General features: G+C 40.4%; 1 protein-coding gene across 6 annotated transcripts in view; it reads left to right on the plus strand.

Moving 5' to 3' along the window:
* The window catches only part of PDE1C (phosphodiesterase 1C), an 851,320-nt gene that overhangs the window by 801,178 nt on the left and 27,717 nt on the right, over positions 1-22,425 (plus strand). For 3 of the 6 annotated variants that reach the window (XM_075826954.1, XM_075826956.1, XM_075826957.1), the window contains one exon: positions 19,379-22,076. The exons of 2 other annotated variants lie outside the window; for them this stretch is intronic. In XM_075826954.1, coding sequence (XP_075683069.1) covers positions 19,379-19,392 — 14 coding nt within the window. In that variant the 3' untranslated portion in view covers positions 19,393-22,076. Of the gene's footprint in view, positions 1-1,577; positions 1,623-19,378; positions 22,077-22,425 lie in introns of those variants that run through there. One more of the 6 variants, XM_075826955.1, reaches the window with a different exon arrangement.

Below are 22,425 nucleotides of genomic sequence, written 5' to 3' on the forward strand. Positions count from 1 at the left end.
CTATCTACAGACAGGTAGGGAGGGTGCTGTGTAGAACTACCTGCAGGGGGCTGTGTGGCATTACCTATGGGGGGGCTGTGTGCCATTACCTACAGGGGGGCTGTGTGCCACTACCTACAGGGGGCTGTGTGCCACTACCTACAGGGGGGCTGTGTGCCACTACCTACAGGGGGGCTGTGTGCCACTACCTACAGGGGGGCTGTGTGCCACTACCCACAGGGGGGCTGTGTGCCACTTCCTACAGGGGGCTGTGTGCCACTACCTACAGGGGGCTGTGTGCCACTACCTACAGGGGGCTGTGTGTCATTACCTACAGGGAGCTGTGTGGCACTACCTACAGTGGGCTATGTGGCACTACCTACAGGGGGGCTGTGGCAGTATCTACAGAGGGCAGTGTGTGGCATTATCTACAGAGGGAAGTGTGTGGCAAAAATTTAAAAATTAAATTCATCCGATTTTAAAACGGACAGGGAAAAAAACGGATGCAAAATTGGTCAAAATCGGCCATTAAAAACGGCAACACGGCCCGGAACGGAATCGGAACTCATGCAAAATGGATGCAAACCAGCCGGGAAAAAACAGCCCAAAACGGCCGATTTTATCGGTCGACACTCGGACCCTGACGTGTGAATAAGGCCTTTTTGTCCCTTTAGAATCAGTCACACTGAAATATTTTTAAATTTAATCTGGCCTAATACCTGAATATTTTTATTTTTGTTGCCATTTGTATGCAATAAGAAATTATTATTTACTTATTGATTGATGTTGATTTTGGTTTAATGCATTAAACCCTAATTTCTAAGAGACTTTAAGACTCTGCTACAGCAAAGTGTGAATACCAGCAAAGTATTGACATGTTGGTTCCCAGTTGGCACTGTTGCCTTACAGCACTGGGACCAAAAGTTTGACCAAAATGTAAGGGATATTCTTCTGGTGGAATTCCTCTGGGTCTTTGAGAACTCTGATTTCACACTTAGGGCTCATCTGCATGGCATCCCTGTATCCTGAATGGTGGCACACGGAGTACCTGGGAGTTTATATTACACTCTATTTGTGTTAGCACTCTGTGCCACTGTATGTTGCCTCTACTTCTAGACTTGAATACCAGCCTAATCTGACTTGCAATGGAACATGTCACTGATATAAAATCTGAGGCACACAGAGGTACACTATGAGTCCATAGAAGTCTATGAGTTCTGTATTACTGATGCATGACACAAGGATCCATAATACGGCTGTTCATGAGGCCTTTATCCAAACACGTTTAGGTCAACTGGTTTCCCACAAATATAGTTACGTGCATCTTTGAGATATAGAAATAACATTGTAGTCTTTATTGAGGGCAGAACGTCTTCTCTGTACGACACTGTGGAGTCTGCTGGCATTATATAACAGTGTGAAGATAATACCGCCTACGAAAAACTGCAGTTGACAAAAAAAGCGCTTATTTTTTTCAGATTCTTCTGCTGTATCAGTATTAATCAGTATTATTGCATCTCAGTATTATTATTTTTATTTTTTTCAGGGTCAAGGAAAAAAAATATTTTGATTTTAACCCTTTTTTTTTTTCTTTGTAGAGTAAATTATCCAAAGGTATTTGTGTATCCTCAGGAGATAAGAATGTGAGTGACTAACATTATTTTTTTTACCTTGTGTTCAAGTATAAAAGTCATATGCAGCTATGACAATAAATATACATTGGAGCCAGATTTATAGTGTAGAAGATGCTGTTTTTCTAAAAGCAAGGCTATCATATCCTACTGTATCTTGTTCTATGTGTTCTCATTTCTTTAGACCCATTCTTTTGTTCAGCTGGGGCTTTGTGAATTAGGATCCCACCTTAGGCTACATTCAGACGAGCGTGTCCGATTTGCGTTGTGTTTTTTCTACATTTCATATCCGTGTGCCATCAGTGTGCATTGCGTATTGGTATCAGTCTGCTTTGTGTGTGGCATGCATTTTTCAGCACACGGATGATGTTCATGTACTGTACGTGGTTTTCACGCACACATAGACTTCAATGGGCGACTAGGTGCGCAAAAATGCACCAATATAGGACATGCAGTGAGTTTCACGCAATGGACAGTCCCTGTGTGAAAACGTATGCATGTCTGAATAGCCCCATTGAAATGAATGGGTCCATGTGCTGTGAGTTATTTCAACGCACAGCACATGGACGAGGAACACACCCGTCTGAATGAGCGTATACCAAGAGTCAGTGTCCTTTGAAAGTGTCCATTTTAAGACACCGTAGAACTGTGTTCATCAGCTGTACAAGAGTATAGTTGTTGTCTACCAAAAACAGCGCCACACCTGTCCATTAGTTGTATCTGGTATTGCAGCTGAGCTATATTGAAGTGAGTAAAACCACATAAGAAAACAGGCATGTTTTTCTCAACCTGGATATAAGCAGGTTGTACACTGTGCAAAATTTGATAAGATTCAATGGGGTATTTACTAATACTGGTGCACCTCCAAGCAGTGCTACAGGTTTCCCTTTCCTGCAAGGTCTACCTGTCACCACAACTTTTTCGAGCAGACAGGTGGCTGTATTCTTATTAAAAAAAAGTTGTACTACATGTGACTATAAAGCCATACTCATTTTTTCTGATACTTTGCAAGAGTTGGAAAAAAAGAGTTTGAGACTTAGTAAATATGGCATTCACCCTAAACGCTATTCTTTTTAATGCAATTTTGCCTGAAAACTGGGGCAATTGTAATATTAAGTATGTCCCAGTGTTTTTCAGGAACTATTATAGGCAATGTAGGCATTTTGTATTTAATAATACAATATTGCAAAGTGATTTGTGTTGTTCGTCCCTGTTGATTGTTCCAACTGCACAGTAAATACTCCTTTTGGTGTGGTCCATTGGGACATGTGAGTTGTCTGATCTTTATATGTTTTATAATGATATATTAATATTATTTATTTCAAAGTTCCAACAACCTCTGGGCTACCAAGGGATTTTTAGACTTTTGCAATTTTTCAGTAAACATAAATACCTATACAGTGCATACAAACACGTCCTGTTAGGTTATAGAAACTCATGTATTTATAGCCCAAACTGTATAAAGTCTTATTCTGTTAAATCCAGAGAGAGAGTATTATTAAATGAAATGTATATTTCACCGGAAAGACCCTCTTTTCCTGCAACTTTGGTTTGGGTCTTCGTACTCTGCTGACCTTAGAACTGAAGTGCAAATTGGTTCTCCGGCAATTGATAATCTGAATAATGATAGAACCGAGGCAAAAAAAAAAACACAGTGGAGTAGTTACAAGAGCAACAGGGGACTTGCAGGCATCTAGCCCGGTCAAGATTAGTTGGTTGAGGGCATGGTCAAAGCCAAATGAAGACAGTTAGGAATCCAGACATGGTAACGGGTGTATAAACAAATAGCGTAGTCCAGGGTCCCTGTTTTGTGGACAAAGACATACGAACCGTGGGTGGGGGGGCGGGGTTCACGGTGTTTTGCGGTGTATCACGCCACTGAAAATTATTCTATTACTAAAATAAAACAATTACGATATTCCAAATACCCCCTACATTAAAGTGGACTCTAAATGAAGGAATTCCATATCCAGAATGTTTTAGTGTGGATTGCCACACTATGTATATAATTACATAAGCATACAGACCTATCCACACATTATATTAAACTCACCCATTACGTATAGACCTATATGGGCACATTCAATATCCTAAGCGTGGTTCTGGTGTTGTATATATGTACTAAGCTTTGTTGTGGTGCTGTATATATGTACTGAGCTTTGTTCTGGTGCTGTATATATGTACTAAGCTTTGTTGTGGTGCTGTATATATGTACTGAGCTTTGTTCTGGTGCTGTATTTATACGTGGAGCTTGGTTCTGGAGTTGTATATACTGTATGTTCTGAGCTTCTCTTTGGTGCTATATATATATGTATTGAGTTTGGTTGTTATGATGAATATAACTCCAGACCAAAGCTCAGTACATATATATATATATATATATATATATATATATATATATATACAGCACCAGAACCAAGCTCAGTACATATATACAGCTCCAGAACAAAGCTCTGTACATATGTAAAGCACCAGATCCAAGTTCAGTACATATATATATATAGCACCAGAACAAAGCTCAGTACATATATTTAATACCAGAACCAAGCTCATTACATATTTACAGCACCAGAACAAAGCTCAGTACATATATACAGCACCAGTACATATACAGCTCAGTGCAGAGATAATTAGCAAATTTAGTTTAACCCCTGCCATATAAGTTTGTACAGCATAAAACTACAGATCCCAGTATAACCAGAACGATGGTAAGGATATGCTGGGAGTTGCTCTTTCACAAAAAAGAACGATACACACATCATCTCGCTGCAGATCATACAGTGACTACAGTACTGAGCAATCACAGGGAGAATAAACATTTACATTTAGTGACTCACCGGTGACGACTTCTCAGTTTCTAGTCGTTCTCTTTACTTTTCCATCTGGTCCAGAACTCCATGATGCCTCCTGGCCATGACCCATTTCTGCGGAAATGGGTCAATTTGCTGCTCAAAGTCTTCGGAAGCTCACTTTTTAAAAGTTTCTGCACATATAAACGAAGAGCAAATTCTTATGGTACTACACTCTATGCCCCCAAATATAATAGTATCATACACTGTGTCCCCGAATATAATCGCGCTACACACTGTGCCCCTGAATATAATAGTACCATACACTGTGCCCCTGAATATAATAGTATCATACACTGTGCCTGTAAAGGATCTGCCAGACACAGATTCTGTGTCGACGCCCGTGGTTAGTCAGTCTGCACCTGCTCCTAAGTCTGATCGAGTGACCCCTCCTTCTACCAATCAGGCTGGGAGGCTGAGGAGTGGGAGAGCCTATCAAAGCCTGGCCAGACGGAGCTAGCTCCCGCCCTCTGTCTATATATACCTTTACTTCCTGCTCCTCCTTTGCCTGTGATTCTCCTGTTTCCTGGCTCTGCTGCTGCTTGAACTATTTGTCCCTGCTTCATATTGACCCTGGCTTACTGACTACTCTCCTGCTCTGCGTTTGGTACCTCGTACACTCCTGGTTTGACTCGGCTCGTTCACTACTCTCCTGCTCTGCGTTTGGTACCTCGTACACTCCTGGTTTGACTCGGCTCGTTCACTACTCTCCTGCTCTGCGTTTGGTACCTCGTACACTCCTGGTTTGACTCGGCTCGTTCACTACTCTTGTTGCTCACGGTGTTGCCGTGGGCAACTGCCCCATTTCCCTTAGCTTCTGTGTACCCTTGTCTGTTTGTCTGTCGTGCACTTATTGAGCGTAGGGATCGTCGCCCAGTTGTACGCCGTCGCCTAGGACGGGCCATTGCAAGTAGGCAGGGACTGAGTGGCGGGTAGATTAAGGCTCACCTGTCTGTCTCCCTTCCTCGTCATTACAGTGCCCCTGAATAAAATTGTTTCAAACACTGTAAATTAATGTACCACACCCAGTGCCCCCTGTAGATAGTGCTCCCGTAGAGCCCTCTATAGATAGTTCTCCCCATAGAGCACTCTGTAGATAGTGCTCCCAGTAGAGCCTTCTGTAGGTATTAGCGTTCCCTGTAGATAGTGCCCCCTGTACCGTTCCCTGCAGACAGTGCCCCCTGTAGCGTTCTCTGTAGATAGAGCCCCCTGTGACATTCACTGTAGCGTTCCCTGTATAGTGCCCCTTGTAGAGTTCCCTGTATAGTGCCCCTGTAGATAGGGCCCCCTGTTGCGTTCCCTGTAGAGCCCCCTGTAGCGTTCCCTGTAGATAGAGCCCCCTGTGGTATTCACTGTAGCGTTCCCTGTATAGTGCCCCCTGTAGAGTTCCCTGTATAGTGCCCCCTGTAGATAGGGCCCCCTGTGGCGTTCCCTGTAGATAGAGCCCCCGGTGGTGGTCCCTGTAGATATGGCCCCATGTCACGTTCCCTGTAGTTAGGGTCCCCTGTGTTGTTCCCTGTAGATAGATCCCCCTGTGGCATTCCCTGTAGATAGATCCCCCTGTGGCGGTCCATGTAGATATGGCCCCATGTCACGTTCCCTGTAGTTAGGGTCCCCTGTGTTGTTCCCTGTAGATAGAGCCCCCTGTGGTGTTCCCTGTAGATAAGGGCCCCCTGAGGCATTCCCTGTAGATATATAGTCCCCTGTAGTTAGTGTTCCCTATATAGTATCCTGTAGTTAGTTCCCTATATTCCCCTGTAGTTACTGTTCCCTATATAGTCCCCTGTAGTTTCTGTTCCCTTTATAGTCCCCTGTAGTTACTGGTCCCTATATAGTCCCCTGTAGTTAACGTTCCCTATATAGTCCCCTGTAGTTACTGTTCCCTTTATAGTCCCCTGTAGTTACTTTTCCCTGTATAGTCCCCTGTAGTTACTGTTTCCTACAGCCCCCTGTAGTTAGTTCCCTATATATTCCCCTGTAGTTACTGTTCCCTATATAGTCCCCTGTTGTTACTGTTCGTTATAGTCCCCTGTAGTTACTGTTCCCCATATATTCCACTGTAGTTACTGTTCCCTATATAGTCCCCTGTAGTTACTGTTACCTATGTATAGTCCCCTGTAGTTACTGTTCCCTATATAGTTCCCTGTAGTTACTGTTCCCTATATAGTCCCCTGTAGTTACTGTACCCTATATAGTCCCCTGTAATTACTGTTACCTATGTATTGTCCCCTGTAGTTACTGTTACCTTTGTATTGTAACCTATAGTTACTGTTACCTGTGTATTGTCCCCTGTAGTTACTGTTACCTATTTATTGTCCTCTGTAGTTACTGTTCCCTTTATAGTCCCCTATAGATAAGGCCCCCAATGTTGCCCACATTAGAAGGAAAAGGAAAAAAAATACATTATATTCTTACCTGTCCCGTTCCCGTGCCATCCTCCAGCGACGCAGTCCTCCTCCAGTGGATCGATTCAGCGGCGCGATGACGTCATCTCGCCGACTGCATCATCACTAAAGCGCCGAATGGTGAGGCATCATGTGCCTCGCCAGGGCAGCGCTAGGCTACTCAAGTGTATCCGCGTCCTAAGGACGTGGGTACAATTGAGTGCAGGGAATCTGTTCCACCAGCAGAACCGGCTGTAATTTTAACAACCGATTCGGGAGAACCGGGGCAAACCGGCCGTATCCCACCCCTGGCGTAGTCAAATATTCCGGGTACAACATGAAGTAAATAATGAGCAGGTGCAAACAGAATGTCAGCAAGGTACAGGGTAAAAGTATTGTAACTGGCAACATCAGCAGGTTGAATAAGATGTTAAATAGTGCCATTTGGCATCCTGGCCAGCCCTGCTGCAAGACACAGTGGTGGCTGGGAGCTGCAGAGAGGTAAGTTCCTTACATACACACACTAGATAACTATATATACAGGCCCCATGCATCCTGCATCCGTACATTGATGTCATCATTAAGACTTTGATGGCAATTCTAGGACATATCCAGAGATCCAAGTAATGAATGTGGCAAACACATATATTTTCAGACACTTAGACCCACACAGGAAAAGTACCTCTGACCCAAGATCACCATTAACCCCTCAAATGCTGTGATCAATCTAAGACACTAAAAATGGGGGGTAGCTCCCTCCGACAGCTCATCGGCGCCCAAGACTGCCTTCACCCTGCCTCTGTTAAGCCCTGCCTGTAGCAGCCTGTGTCAAGGCACAACAGAAGCCTGTAAAAATGACTATACACTGCGATACATTAGTATTGCAGTGTATTGTAGCAGAGATCCAACGATCGCTGGTTCAGGACCCCTAGGGGGACTAATGAAATGTGTAAAAAAAAAAGTGAAATAAAGTTTTCAGTAGTGTAAAAAAAATATATACTATATATATACAGTGAAGGAAATAAGTATTTGATCCCTTGCTGATTTTGTAAGTTTTCCCACTGTCAAAGACATGAACAGTCTAAAATTTTTAGGCTAGGTTAATTTTACCAGTGAGAGATAGATTATATAAAAAAATAAAAATAAAATCACATTGTCAAAATTATATATATTTCTTTGCATTGTGCACAGAGAAATAAGTATTTGATCCCTTTGGCAAACAAGACTCAATACTTGGTGGCAAAACCCTTGTTGGCAAGCACAGCAGTCAGAAGTTTTTTTGTAGTTGATGATGAGGTTTGCACACATGTTAGATGGAATTTTGTCCCACTCCTCTTTGCAGATCATTTGTAAATCATTACGATTTCGAGGCTGTCGCTTGGCAACTCGGATCTTCAGCTCCCTCCATAAGTTTTCGATGGGATTAAGGTCTGGAGACTGGCTAGGCCACTCCATGACCTTAATGTGCTTCTTTTTGAGCCACTCCTTTGTTGCCTTGGCTGTATGTTTCGGGTTATTGTCGTGCTGGAAGACCCAGCCACGAGCCATTTTTAATGTCCTGGTGGAGGGAAGGAGGTTGTCACTCAGGATTTGACGGTACATGGCTCCATCCATTCTCCCATTGATGCGGTGAAGTAGTCCTGTGCCCTTAGCAGAGAAACACCCCCAAAACATAATGTTTCCACCTCCATGCTTGACAGTGGGGACGGTGTTCTTTGGGTCATAGGCAGCATTTCTCTTACTCCAAACACGGCGAGTTGAGTTAATGCCAAAGAGCTCAATTTTAGTCTCATCTGACCACAGCACCTTCTCCCAATCACTCTCAGAATCAACCAGATGTTCATTTGCAAACTTCAGACGGGCCTGTACATGTGCCTTCTTGAGCAGGGGGACCTTGCGGGCACTGCAGGATTTTAATCCATTACGGCGTAATGTGTTACCAATGGTTTTCTTGGTGACTGTGGTCCCAGCTGCCTTGAGATCATTAACAAATTCCCCCCGTGAAGTTTTCGGCTGAGCTCTCACTTTCCTCAGGATCCAGGATACCCCACGAGGTGAGATTTTGCATGGAGCCCCAGATCGATGTCGATTGACAGTCATTTTGTATGTCTTCCATTTTCTTACTATTGCACCAACAGTTGTCTCCTTCTCACCCAGCGTCTTACTTATGGTTTTGTAGCCCATTCCAGCCTTGTGCAGGTCTATGATCTTGTCCCTGACATCCTTAGAAAGCTCTTTGGTCTTGCCCATGTTGTAGAGGTTAGAGTCAGACTTATTAATTGAGTCTGTGGACAGGAGTCTTTTATACAGGTGACCATTTAAGACAGCTGTCTTTAATGCAGGCACCAAGTTGATTTGGAGCTTGTAACTGGTCTGGAGGAGGCTGAACTCTTAATGGTTGGTAGGGGATCAAATACTTATTTCTCTGTGCACAATGCAAATAAATATATATAATTTTGACAATGTGATTTTCTTTTTTTTTTATATATATATAATCTATCTCTCACTGGTAAAATTAACCTAGCCTAAAAATTCCAGACTGTTCATGTCTTTGACAGTGGGCAAACTTACAAAATCAGCAAGGGATCAAATACTTATTTCCTTCACTGTATATATATATATATATATATATATATATATATATATATATATATATATATATATATGTATATATATATATATATATATATATATATATATATACATTAAAAGTTATTAAAAAAAACTTTTCCCATTTTTCCTCTAGAGTAATCTAAAAAATAAGAAAAGTAGAAAAAGTTGGTATACCTGCGTCCGTAAAAGTCTTAACTATTGCAATATGACGTTATTTAATGCGCATAGTGAACATCGTAAAAAATTTATATTTTAAAACACCAAAATCGCAGTTATTTTGGTCAACTTAGCTCTAAAAAAAGTAATAAACAGTTATCAAAAAGTTATATGTACCAAAAAATGGTACCAGTAAAACTACAGCTCATTCCACAAAAAATAAGCCTTCACACCGCTCAATCGCCGTTAACACCTTAAATGCCGCGATCAAAGCTGATTGTGGCATTCAAAGTAAATAAGGGAAGTGGGGACTACCCTTTGATCGTGTCACAGAAAATCCCTGTGATACGATCAAGGCCCATAACTTGTATGGCCAGACAGCCCAGGGTCCATTGAAGGACCCCAGGGCAGTCTGACCATATTTCCTGTTGTTAGGGCATACTGAGGTATGCCCTAACAACTGCCTGTGTACAATCAGTACACAGGCTGATGTACTGGCATATGGACAATGTTATATAAAAAAAAAAGTAACCAAAATACACAGAAATAAATTTTTTACAATAAATACACTTTTTCAAATATATGTCCCAAAACATGAAATAATATAGACATATTTGGTTTTGCCACGACCACAACAACCTGTACAACAAATGTATAACATTATTTATGGTGATCGGTATATGGTGTAAAAAAACATTTATTAAAACTGCAGTAGAACTGCTTTTTTTCTGCATTTTAAATAGAAATGTATATAAATTAAACAATAATGTATTTGTACCAAAAAATGGTACCTACATAAAGTACAACTCGTCCCGCAAAAATTGTTCTGTCCTCAAGACCAAAATTTGCCGTGTCCTTAAGGGATTAATATCTTTGCATATGTGCCAGTATGTGTGTATATATGTCCCTGTGTGTGTATATAAGTGCCTCATGTGTGTGTGTGTGCGTGTGTGTGTGTGTGTGTGTGTGTATATATATATATATATATATATATATATATATATATGTGTGTCAGTATGTCTATATTTGTGCCTTTACGTGTGTGTGTGTGTGTGTGTGTGTGTGTGTGTGTGTGTGTGTGTATATGTGTTCCAGAATGTGTGTATATATATTTGCCTGTATGTTTAACTGGTTGTCGATACAGGACAAGTATGCTCGTCCTGAGCGGCGAGCACTTCGCGCATTAGGATGAGCATACTCGTCCTGTGTGACAGCCGTCTCTGTGTGTGCGATCGAGAGCGGGGCAACGGCTGTAATACACAGCCACGACCCCGCTCTGACAGTGGAGAGGAGAGAAATATCTTCTCTCCGCTGTTAACCCTTTGAACGCCGCGATGAAAGCAGATCGCGGCGTTCAAAGAGGGGGGACTGCACATTGATCGCGTCACAGAAAATAACTGACGCGATCAAAGCCCACAACTCGTATGGCCAGACAGCCCAGGGTCCAGTGAAGGACCCCAGGACTGTCTGAACATATTTCCTGTTGTTAGGGCATACTGAGGTATGCCCTAACAACTGCCTGTGTACAATCAGTACGCAGGCTAATGTACTGGCATATAGATCTATGCCAGTACATTGCAGTTACAAAATCAAAATCAAAATGATAAATCCCTTTATGGGATTAAAAAAAAAAGTTAAATGAATGTAAAAAAAAATGATGATCGGTGTATGGTGTAAAAAAAATAATATTAAAACTGCTGCGCAACTGCTTTTTTTCTGCATTTTAATCTAATAAAAAATTTATAGAAATTCAACGATAATGTATTCGTACCAAAAAATGGTACGTACATAAAGTACAACTCGTCCCGCAAAAAACAAAGTCTCATACAACTACGTCGTACAAAAAATAAAAGCGTTATGAGCGTCGGGATTCAAAGAGGGAAATGTAAAAAAAATTGCTCTGTCCTCAAGGCCAAAATTGTCCGTGACATTAAGCGGTTAAGTATGTGCAGTGTGTGTGTATATATATATATATATATATATATATATATATATGCATATATATATATATATATATATATATATATATATATATATATATATACATGTTCCAGTATGTGCGTGTCTATATAGGTGGTTAATTTTTGGTTTGTGTATGGCAGCAATAGAGGGCCCCGCAGTGGGCGCCATCCAACCTAAGGCGAGCCCTGCTACAGCATTCACCGGGTAAAGCCGGCAGTTAGAGGCTCGGTGCATTCAGGCACGATGCAGTGATCTCATTGCACCTGTCTGTGCTGAGCCAGACACTGCACAGACCGGAGGAGCAGAGGGATCTCCTCCACTCACCGTGGGAACAGGGTTAGGCAAGTTTTTTTATTAGCCACAATTGGGGTGTTATAGTGCATGGGGGCAGCTATGGGGGCATTATACTGCATGGGGACATCTATTGGGGCATTATGCTATTAAGGGACAGCTATGGGGGCATGATACTGTGTGGGGGCAGGGGAATTATACTGTGTTGGGGAACTATAGGGGCATTATTGTTAGGAAAATGCCAGTTCCCTTAAGATCACTATAACTATTGTTCTAGCTTCTGGGCGGTTCTGTTTTACTTTGAGCCTGTCTCTTTTCTCTATTCTACTAAACTGTAGGGTTAGTATTTATACCTGGCTTCCTCCACCTGTGCTTTGCTTGTAAATTTCCTGTCTGGAGGCGTTTTCATCAAGTTACTTATCTATACCCTTCACCCTTGACTTCTGGACTTCTTGGACATTAACCTCAGCGTGTATTTGGATAACCCTTTGTTTACTGATTTTGATTATCTGCTCCCGGCTGGTTTTGACCTCTGCTTTACCTGATCTCCACTTGCACTGTTTTGGACTTTCTGTTTACCCTCTGGCTGTCTGGTTATCCTGTTCAGGTTTGCCTGCATTGCACCTCTTATCCAACACTGACCTCTGCTAAGACAACCTGGGATCTGTGCAGCAAAGACCATCCCACCTTGCAGTCGGCTCTGGCGAAAACCTTAGAGTAGCCTTATACTCTGTCGATCAGAGTTGTGACGGATTTGAGGCTGCAGATTTATTTGCACGCTCTCTCCCGTCAGTCTCCAGCAGCCTTAGGAGAATCGCTCAACATGCAATTCCAGAACAATGATATTGTGTGGGGGCAAATTTAGGGGCATTATTCTGTGTGAGGGCAGCTATTGGTGCATTATACTGTGTGGGGAGGCGCTATAGGGGCATTATTCTGTGTGTGTGGGGAATTACAGTATATTAGCATTATACTGTGTGGGGACAGCTTTAGGGGCATTATTTCCACTGGGGAAGCTGTAGGGGCATTATACTGTGTGGGGAGGCACTATAGGGGCATTATACTGTGTGGGAAGGCACTATAGGGGCACTATACTGTGTGCGGAGACACTATAGGGGCATTATACTGTGTGTGGAGGCACTATAGGGGCATTATACTGTGTGGGGAGACACTATACTATGAATGGAAGTTACGTAAACAGAGTAGCAATTACAGAAACAGCGTAGTTCGCTATGCTACGCTGTTTTCGTAAGACCTATTCACTTCTATCGAAGTTTACAGAAACAGAGTAGCACAGTTAAACTAAGCTGTTTACATAAGCATGACCCTTCCGGATGTGCCTCTGTAGTTGTTAATATGCGTTGAGGGGCCTAGCAGTTTGGGGCCCACTCAGATGTGTTTCGACCCCCCTGTCCTGAACCCCTAGCTACGCCTTTAGTGCTGCCCTATAATTTATCTGAATTTGTGGTGGGTGGTAGTATGGAGGATTATGATGAAGTTCTGGATAGTACTTGAGAAATGTACCTGGGTAAGGAGGAGACATACTAGGATGATTCCAACTTTGAAGAGGGGGGCATGCACCTATTTTGATTATTATTTTAAATTACAGCTGCTTGTAAAGCGGCAACTCCCTCAGAGATTATGTCACCATGGTTGCTCTGTAGTCCCAAAAAAACGAAAAGCTGTGATAGAAAGGGCTAGACATTTTTTTCAACTGACCGGATTATACGTTGTAAGCCACTTGCAAGGGTGTGCATAGGCGCAACACTTCATTTTCATCAGTCCTATAACAAAAATTTCAAGTACTCTAAACCAGTGAAGGTCTCCTCCATTTCCTCCTATAACTCCCTTAAACATAACTATATAACTCCCTATTTTTCAAGGAGTTTTTATCTATCTATCTATCTATCTATCTATCTATCTATCTATCTATCTATCTATCTATCTATCTATCTATCTATCTATCTATCTATCATCTATCTATCTATCTATATATATATATATGTAATTTGGAAAGTCAATTTTTTAACAAATTTTATGTTGAGGCCTTGTTTTAATATAAAAACAAACTCAGGTTTTTCCCCATCATTCTGCATTAAATACTCCATAATGAAAACAGAATGTTCGTAATATTTGCTAATTTATTGAAAAGGAAAAACTAAAATATTGCATTGACATAAGTATTCAGACTCTACTCATTACTTAGTTGAAGCACCTTTGGAAGCGATAACAGCCTCCAGTATTCTTGGGTATGATGTCACAAGGTTTGCACACCTGGATTTGGGATTTTTTGGCCATTTTCGGCTTGCTATCGGGTTGGATGGGGACTGTTGGTGGACAGCCATTTTCAGGTCTCTCGAGATATGTTTGATTGGGTTCAAGTCACGGCTCTTGCTGGGCCAATCAAGGACATTTACAGAGTTGTCCCTAAGTCAGTCCTGTGTTGTTGTGGCTACTTGCTTACGGTCATTGTCTTGTTGGAAGGTGAACCTTTGGCCCAGTCTGAGGTCCTGAGCACTCTGGATCAGGTTTTCATTAAGAATATCTCTGTACTTTGCTCCATCCATCTTTCTCTCAACCCTGACCAGTCTCCCTGTGTTTTCCGCTGAATAACACCCCCACAGCATGATGTTACCACCACCATGCTTCACTGTAGGGATGGCATTGGGCAGGTGATGAGCAGTGATGGTTGACCTTCTAGAAGTTTCTCCCATTTGTACACAGGATCTTTGGAGCTCAGCCAGAGTGACTATTGTTTTGTTTTCTCACCTCTCTCTTTCCAAAGCCCTTCTCCCCCGATTACTTCATTTGCTGGGGCGGCCAGCTCTATGAAGAGTCCTGGTTGTTCCAAACTTCTTCCAATTAGGAATTATGGAGACCATCTGCTCTTGGAAACTTTCAGTACAGCAGAATGTTTCTTGTACCGTTCTCCAGATCTGTGCCTCCACTCAATCCTGTCTCTGAGCTCTACAGGCATTTCAATCATGTACAATCAAAAGATTTTACCACAGGTGGACTCCAATTAAGGTGTAAAAACATTTCAAAGATGATCTAGAGAAATGGGAGACACACAGAGCAAAATTTCAAGAGTCATAGCAAAGGGTCTGAAAACTTAAGTCCATGCGAAATTTGTGTTTTTAATTTTTATGTCTAAAATTCTGTTTTCACTTTGTGATTATGGGGTTTTGAGTGCAGAGTGATGGGAAAACCTTGTTTTTTATTTTTTATTTTACAACTCCTATACAGTGTCCTTTAAAAAAGCTAGGATATGTTGCATGCATCTATACAATTTGGGTATGTTACACGGGTCGGGTTTGCTGCGGAATATCGTGCTAATTTTGGTGCAGATACTGCGAAAAACAGGCAAGAGTAAAAAAAAAAGTCTATGACGGCAATCCAGAAGTTGGCAACAAGTGTCAAGCAGAGACAGATGCGATACCAGGGGTGAGAAAGTCAGGATGCCAGGGGTCAATAATGTAAAAGCCAGGTATGCAGCACAGTTTTCAGTATTCAGGAGATTAGTCAGATGATCCAAGACTCAGTCACAGTTATGTATCAGAGTCGGTTATGTAGTAAAGTTGCGGTAGTCAGGAAAGTAGTCGCCAAGCCAGGTCGCACTGTAGTCAATACTCTAGGGTTGTCATGATATCAGAATTTGGACTTCCATACTGATACTTTGTGCAGTATTGCGATTACATTATGCTGACCGCGCGCACACTTGTCAGGAGCGGGGGAATGGCTGTATTACACTTGCAATACTAAGCTGTGCGGCCGCAGAGCTTAGTATCGAAATGCATGAATTAACGTTATTGAACTGTTTGTGGGTGCACAGCATGTAAATAGTATTGATATTTCGATGCATCGTGCAACCCTACAATACAACCTATACACGAGAAAAGAGCCTAGCTAGGGAATACACTGTAATATTCGGCACAGAGGAAAGTGCATACAGTAGCTGTTTTAAACATGGTGCCCTCTTCCCTGATTGTTTTGGCAGTCTCTACTCTCCAGAAAAGGTGCTGGAGCGGGACTAAGTGAGCATATGGCACTTAATGGGAAATAATAGAAATCTGCAAACTAATATATCCACAATGTGTATGCCTGCTTATTTCCTTCAGAACACTCTAAAGATGTCTATCAAAAGTTTTGGGGAGCGTTTTAGACTAGCACTTTACCCCATTGCTCCAGTTTTGAGCATGTAATTGGATCCAGACTTGGGCTGCTGTATGAGAGCGTACATGAATATATAGCAATGATAATATATACTATGCTTTGATCAATATTTTTCATTTAAAAGTTTTAATTCTCAAGGTCGTTCTATACATGGTTTGATTTTTGTAATTCTGTAAGCATTATTGTAAATGTACATACCTATTTTTTGATGGACAAGTGAACCTATATATCAATTCTACAATTTTATGAGAAAACAATAATCTCTTCTTACAACTTTTTTGTCAATGATATTTAGCCACCACTTTACGGCATAGGATAAGACAAAAGACACAGATGCATAATATGAATCAGTCTCCTCTGAAGCACACTTCTAGACAAACCTCACAATTCAGTTTTGAGTGCAAACAATGTAATTTCTCCCTCCTAACCACAAGTCAAACTCGCAAGCAATATAGAAAGAAGAAACCAGGATGTAGACATGTGGGTTGTTGTATGCATCGACCTCTCACTAGATAGCTGAATATATTGTTCTTGTGCCCACAACACTGATACAAAGGAAGGAACGTAGTCTCCAATCAATCATTTTCTTTCCCTGACTCATAAAATATTGGATCTGTATTTAAAATAATCAATTGTTCACTTATAAGTCATGTAAAGCCATTACTCTGTACTGCGGACATAATGTAAAATAGGAATATCAGTAGTGTACCCCCTGAAGAAGCTGTACGCGAAACGCGCGTCGGGGCATCACTTTATCCATTGGGTCATACTACTTCACTACTGATTATGGGTAAGCATATGGCAATGGCCTTGTCAGGTCCTACACACAGTTAATGTGACGTCTTTGTTTACTAGATGATAATCGTCACTTTCAACTTTTCACTTTTTTTCTGCTCTGACATATGCCGACCTATATGAGTATATTACTAACATGTGTTAGAATAGATGAGTGACTTTTTATGCCATATATTGTCTATACCTAACTCTCATTTGTGCCATATATTGCCTATACTCAATTTCTACTTAATGTATATTCATTTTTTGATCCAGTTAATAACGTGTTTTAGATTCCCATGTGTTTGATCAATAAAGATTTTGTATTTTCTTAACATTAGATATCTTTGTACTCTTTTTCTCAAGTTTATATATCATGGTTTAGAGTCCGTATCTCTGAAATATTGTGGGTGGTTGAGACTCTTTGCATCCCACCCTTACACTCTTGTGTCCTGTGAGACTTTTTTGTCTAATTAATCTAGGAAATTAAAGTCTCATAAGTCTTGTAAACAAACAAAGTAAAAATAGTTAGGGTATTCATAGCGGTTGCAAAGATATTATCATTTAACCCCTTAAGGACACGGCCAATTTTAGCCTTGAGGACAGAGCAATTTTTTTTTAAATTCCCTCTTTGCATCCCGACGCTCATAACGCTTTTATTTTTTGTACGACGTAGTTGTATGAGACTTAGTTTTTTGCGGGACGAGTTGTACTTTATGTAGGTACCATTTTTTGGGTACAAATACATTATCATTTAATTTCTATACATTTTTAATTAGATTAAAATGCAGAAAAAAAGCAGTTGCGCAGCAGTTTTAATATTTATTTTTTTACACCATACACCGATCATCATAAATAATGTTATACATTTGTTGTACAGGTTGTTACGGTCGTGGCTATACCAAATATGTCTATATTATTTCATGTTTTGGGACTTATATTTTAAAAAGTTTATTTATTATAAAAAATGTGTGTTTTTGTGTATTTTATTTACTTTTTATTTATTTATTTACCATTATTTTTTTTTACATTCATTTAACTTTTTTTTTTAATCCCATAAAGGGATTTATCATTTTGATTTTTATTTTGTAACTGCAATGTACTGGCATAGATCTATATGCCAGTACATTAGCCTGTTACTGATCGTACACAGGCAGTTGTTAGGGCATACCTCAGTATGCCCTAACAACAGGAAATATGTTCAGACAGCCCTGGGGTCCTTCACTGGACCCTGGGCTGTCTGGCCATACGAGTTGTGGGCTTTGATCGCGTCACAGTTATTTTCTGTGACGCGATCAATGTGCAGTCCCCTCTCCTTGAACGCCGCGATCAGCTGTCATCGCGGCGTTCAAAGGGTTAACAGCGGAGAGAAGATGTTTCTCTTCTCTCCGCTGTCAGAGCGGGGCCGTGGCTGTGTATTACAGCCGTTGCCCCGCTCTCGATCGCACGCACAGACGCGCGCAGGGACGGCTGTCACACAGGACGAGTATGCTCGTCCTATTGCAAGAAGTGCTCGCCGCTCAGGACGAGCATACTCGTCCTGTGTCGGCAACCAGTTAAAGAAGTGCATATCAGAAATGAAGATTTGACCTGAACACAGGGGTATCAATGACCCTTGGTCATGAAAGGGTTAATTAAGCTCTACATCTATGAAAGGTATTGGACCATAGTATAAAAAAAAAAAATAGAGCTTTGACTGCTATAAAATTATATTAAGAAATTAATCAGCACCAAATTTTTTACCTGTTTAGATTCAATAAATAAAATATTGTTCAAGTGTGGACATTTAATTTATGGAGATGAAAGGAGAATGGGCTGAGCTTTTTGTGAGGTAACCTACCTACTGAGATCCGAGTATTCATAAAACAAAGACAGCACACACATAAATAACTAGTTTTTAACTAGATTGATAGTCCGATACACCAAATCAGATATTCTGTGAAATAATATATTAGAAGTGATAAATAAAAAATAGGGCAAATAAATCGAGTCATATTGCATGTGATAACCAATCAGACCTATTCTGACATTTCCTGTATGATATGGAGAAGTGACGTAACCTCATTGGCTGCTTTAGGCATATTCTCCCTTTTTATACATCTTTCCCAATCATGTGCAGCAAGGCAAGGGCTGGGGTGATTTGGGGTCAGGCAATTGGCAATTTGAGACACAGACACATCTGCACATACATATAAATACATTACACACACAGATTGTGTCCTACTGGGTGAGTCAAGGCTCATAGCTTGACATAGCTCATAGGCTATTCGACAGCTATCATGCTAAACAAAAAGAACCGATGATGGGGAAAGGGTATTATGATACTTCTGCTTTGGGGCACCAAGGGAGCTTGTCCCACCCCTGAGCAAGTAGCTAGTGTCATTGTGGACAAATATCATCATCATCCACATAAACAGTATTACACATGGTAATCTAAAGTGCCAAACTCATTGCTGCTTTTTGATATCCCTGATGGTTTCTTTTATCAGTAGCTTTCTTTCAGATGGAAGATCAAAGCGGAAAGGACTCACAAGTGACTCTCCTTTTATTTCTTTTTATTTTCCAGATAAAGAAGAGTAAAAAAGAATGCCAATAAAGTGCATCATTTTAGCTGTGCTTCTTCATTCTGTCCCTACTTCCACAAAGACAAGTTTCTTGGAAATACAAGGCATTAGCTTTATAAGCAAGGCATCCACTGGCTCCTTTACAGTTAAAGACTAGTTTTTTGTGTATTTTTTTTAACGCTCTCCTTTTTTTTTTTTTTTAAAGTAATATAAAACTGACTTGGCTTTTTACACAACAGGCAAAATAAGCAGGGGAACTCTAAAGCATTGGTCATTACAACATTAAGTTGGGGCTTAGAAGCCCCTTAGTGAATTCAACGAACATTCACATGGAAATAATTGTGAAACCTGCACTACCATAATTTCATGTGTCCCAGAAGTCTAAAGTGTGTTTGCGCATGTGCTTGTATAAGCCAAATAACGGATGATCATCCTGCACCTAAAGCAGAACTTCACAGATCCAAGGCTCTGCACCATGGCTTCACACGTGCTTCACAGGGTTCATCACTGTCTATTTGAGTGTTTTTATTTGTAATGTACAAGAGATATGTTAGAGTTAATTTTATCACTAATATTTATTATTTTTTCATAATATGTGTTTAGTAAAAAAAAAAACCCTGAAGAACAACCCATGTAATGTCTCATTTATGTGATGAAAGCTCATTTACAGATTAACATGTCAAGGTCTTCCATAAATATTGGTTTCTTAAGGCACATCTGGAAAAAGGCGGTTTCTCATCTTTATACGTTTGCCAATGAACTGTGTAAAAGGCAGGAAGAAAAAAAAGCTGGTATCAAATGGAAATAATGGACTAAACCTTTAGCGCTTATTATTTTTATATCTTTTTCTTCTAATATTTATCACAATTTGCTGTAACACTTCTTTACATAGAATGAGATTTATGTTCAAATCATTTAAAGAGGCTAGCCCTTATTGCACAATAATAGTTACTAAAGAGAGTTTCATATTCTGGGAATACTTATCATTTTGGGGCAACTCAATGGCATTGCTGCATGTAGTACTGCTGCTGCTGTTCTCTGACCTTCAGTGGGGCCTCATTGGTAAATGGTGCAGATGACAGATCAACAAGGTGGACATGGCAAAATCTGCCTTTTCAGCTGTTGCTCTCTTTTTAAGCTTTGCTAACTGAAGAACCACTCATTATCTGGCCTACTATTCTATATACGGAAACCTATACAAATGCAGACATAGATTTTAATATTCAATATGTAAACTCGTCTTTTGTCAGGTAGACATCATGGCTGCAACATTACTGCAGCTGTTGGATGGGGATGTACTGTAACTTGCTTCCTCTTGATCCAATAGCCATGTCCATGCCAGTCTGAGGCTATGATCATAAACATTGCAAATTGCTGAACTTCTATGATGGTGCCAGTCGCCTTGCCATGCTGACTCCTTTGGTTTCAGTTTGTGTCAGTCAGGGCTCCGTTCCAACGGAAATCTCAGACGGAACGTCGGAACGGAGTCCTGACGCAGATGTGAACGAAGCCTAATACTGCTTTAATCAATGTTTATGATAGATTGTCTTCAAACTGTCAAAGGTAATTCCATCACAAAAGATATGGTGACTTTACTCAGCAAGACAGGTATACCCATGATGAGATGTGAGGCCAGCTCAATTCTATCTCTGGGTGGAATTATTTGACCTGACTTGTTACTATTGAACTTTTAGGAACCAGTCTGATGCAGCCTGGTACTAAGTCACTTGGCCCCTAAAAGACTAAGCATGACTACCAATACATTTAGTTCAGAAGAATATTTAAATTGTACTAAAAAAAAAATTTTTTTAATACAACATTGCAACTTTGGTAACAGTCAGTCAGAATTTCAAGTATCCAAACATTATTAGATGGCTAATTCCATACCCTATAATAGCTCAGTATGGGTTTTATGGGTACCCCAAAAGCACAAGCAATAGCTGACTAGCTAAGTTGATAGTTAAAGATTTAGTCATTGCCTCCATTTGCAAATCAAGTGGAAACATAAAAACATGGAGTATTGATGCCACCTAAATACACATGCCAGCCCCATCACAGGAAGAAAGCTTCACCTCTATGATCTGATGCTTCAATGTGCTCAATATTAGGTTTAGTATAAAATGCTATGGGGTCTAAAGTATCTTTATAAGAGAAATATCTGTCTTGTAGTCACTACTTTGCAAGGTGATTTACAAAACCTATTTGGACTTTTTTGTATATACAATAGGCTAGGTTTATGTAGTAAGATTTGACTCTCTATTATAGAATTAGGGTTAGGCTGGTCATTTACAAAATATATTTTTATAGCAGACAAGATTATTTTCGAATCCATTAATTGTATGCGTTTACACTTTGAAATGATCACTAACACTCTGTTAGCACTACTGTCATGGCTTCCATTCTTAACAGAACCAGAACCAGTACTATATGTCGGAACTATCTTCAAATGAATCCTGTTGAAACACATCAACTTACAATGGGCTCCATCAGTTTTCTTTTCGGGGTTCCAGTATTTTTGATAGCAAGAATAGCAGTTATTGTCATCAAAAACACTGGCACTTCAACGTAACAAAAGAAAAATGCAATGTGAACAGAGCTTAAATAGTTATTTTTTTGGTCGAATTGCTCCAGAAATCTCTATTTGTAAGCCCAGTTTGCTCTACCAATTTGATGTAGTACTCCCTAAATGACATCCTAGAGGACATAGTACTGTACTAGAAGAGAGCACAAGGATTACTGCATGTGTCACAATCTTATAATAATCTTCATTTCTAGGACAATTTGTACATTTCCATGAAAAGGCTCCACTGAATGTCAACAATGGCTACACTGATCATACACTAGTAAATACATATTTTTCTAGCTGGATGAGCTAAATATATTTATAATAATGTGGCAATCAAGTCTATAACCACTGAACCACAGACAAAAATGAATCTAGTGATGTAAGCCAGGCTCACATAATGTTTATCTGTTTATAGACAAAAATAAACTTTTTTTTAGAGAGAAAAAAAAGAATGTAGGATGTTTATTGATGTTATGCGGCTAC

Source organism: Rhinoderma darwinii, chromosome 5, assembly GCF_050947455.1.
Source record: "Rhinoderma darwinii isolate aRhiDar2 chromosome 5, aRhiDar2.hap1, whole genome shotgun sequence".
NCBI classification, from domain to species: Eukaryota; Metazoa; Chordata; class Amphibia; order Anura; family Rhinodermatidae; genus Rhinoderma; species Rhinoderma darwinii.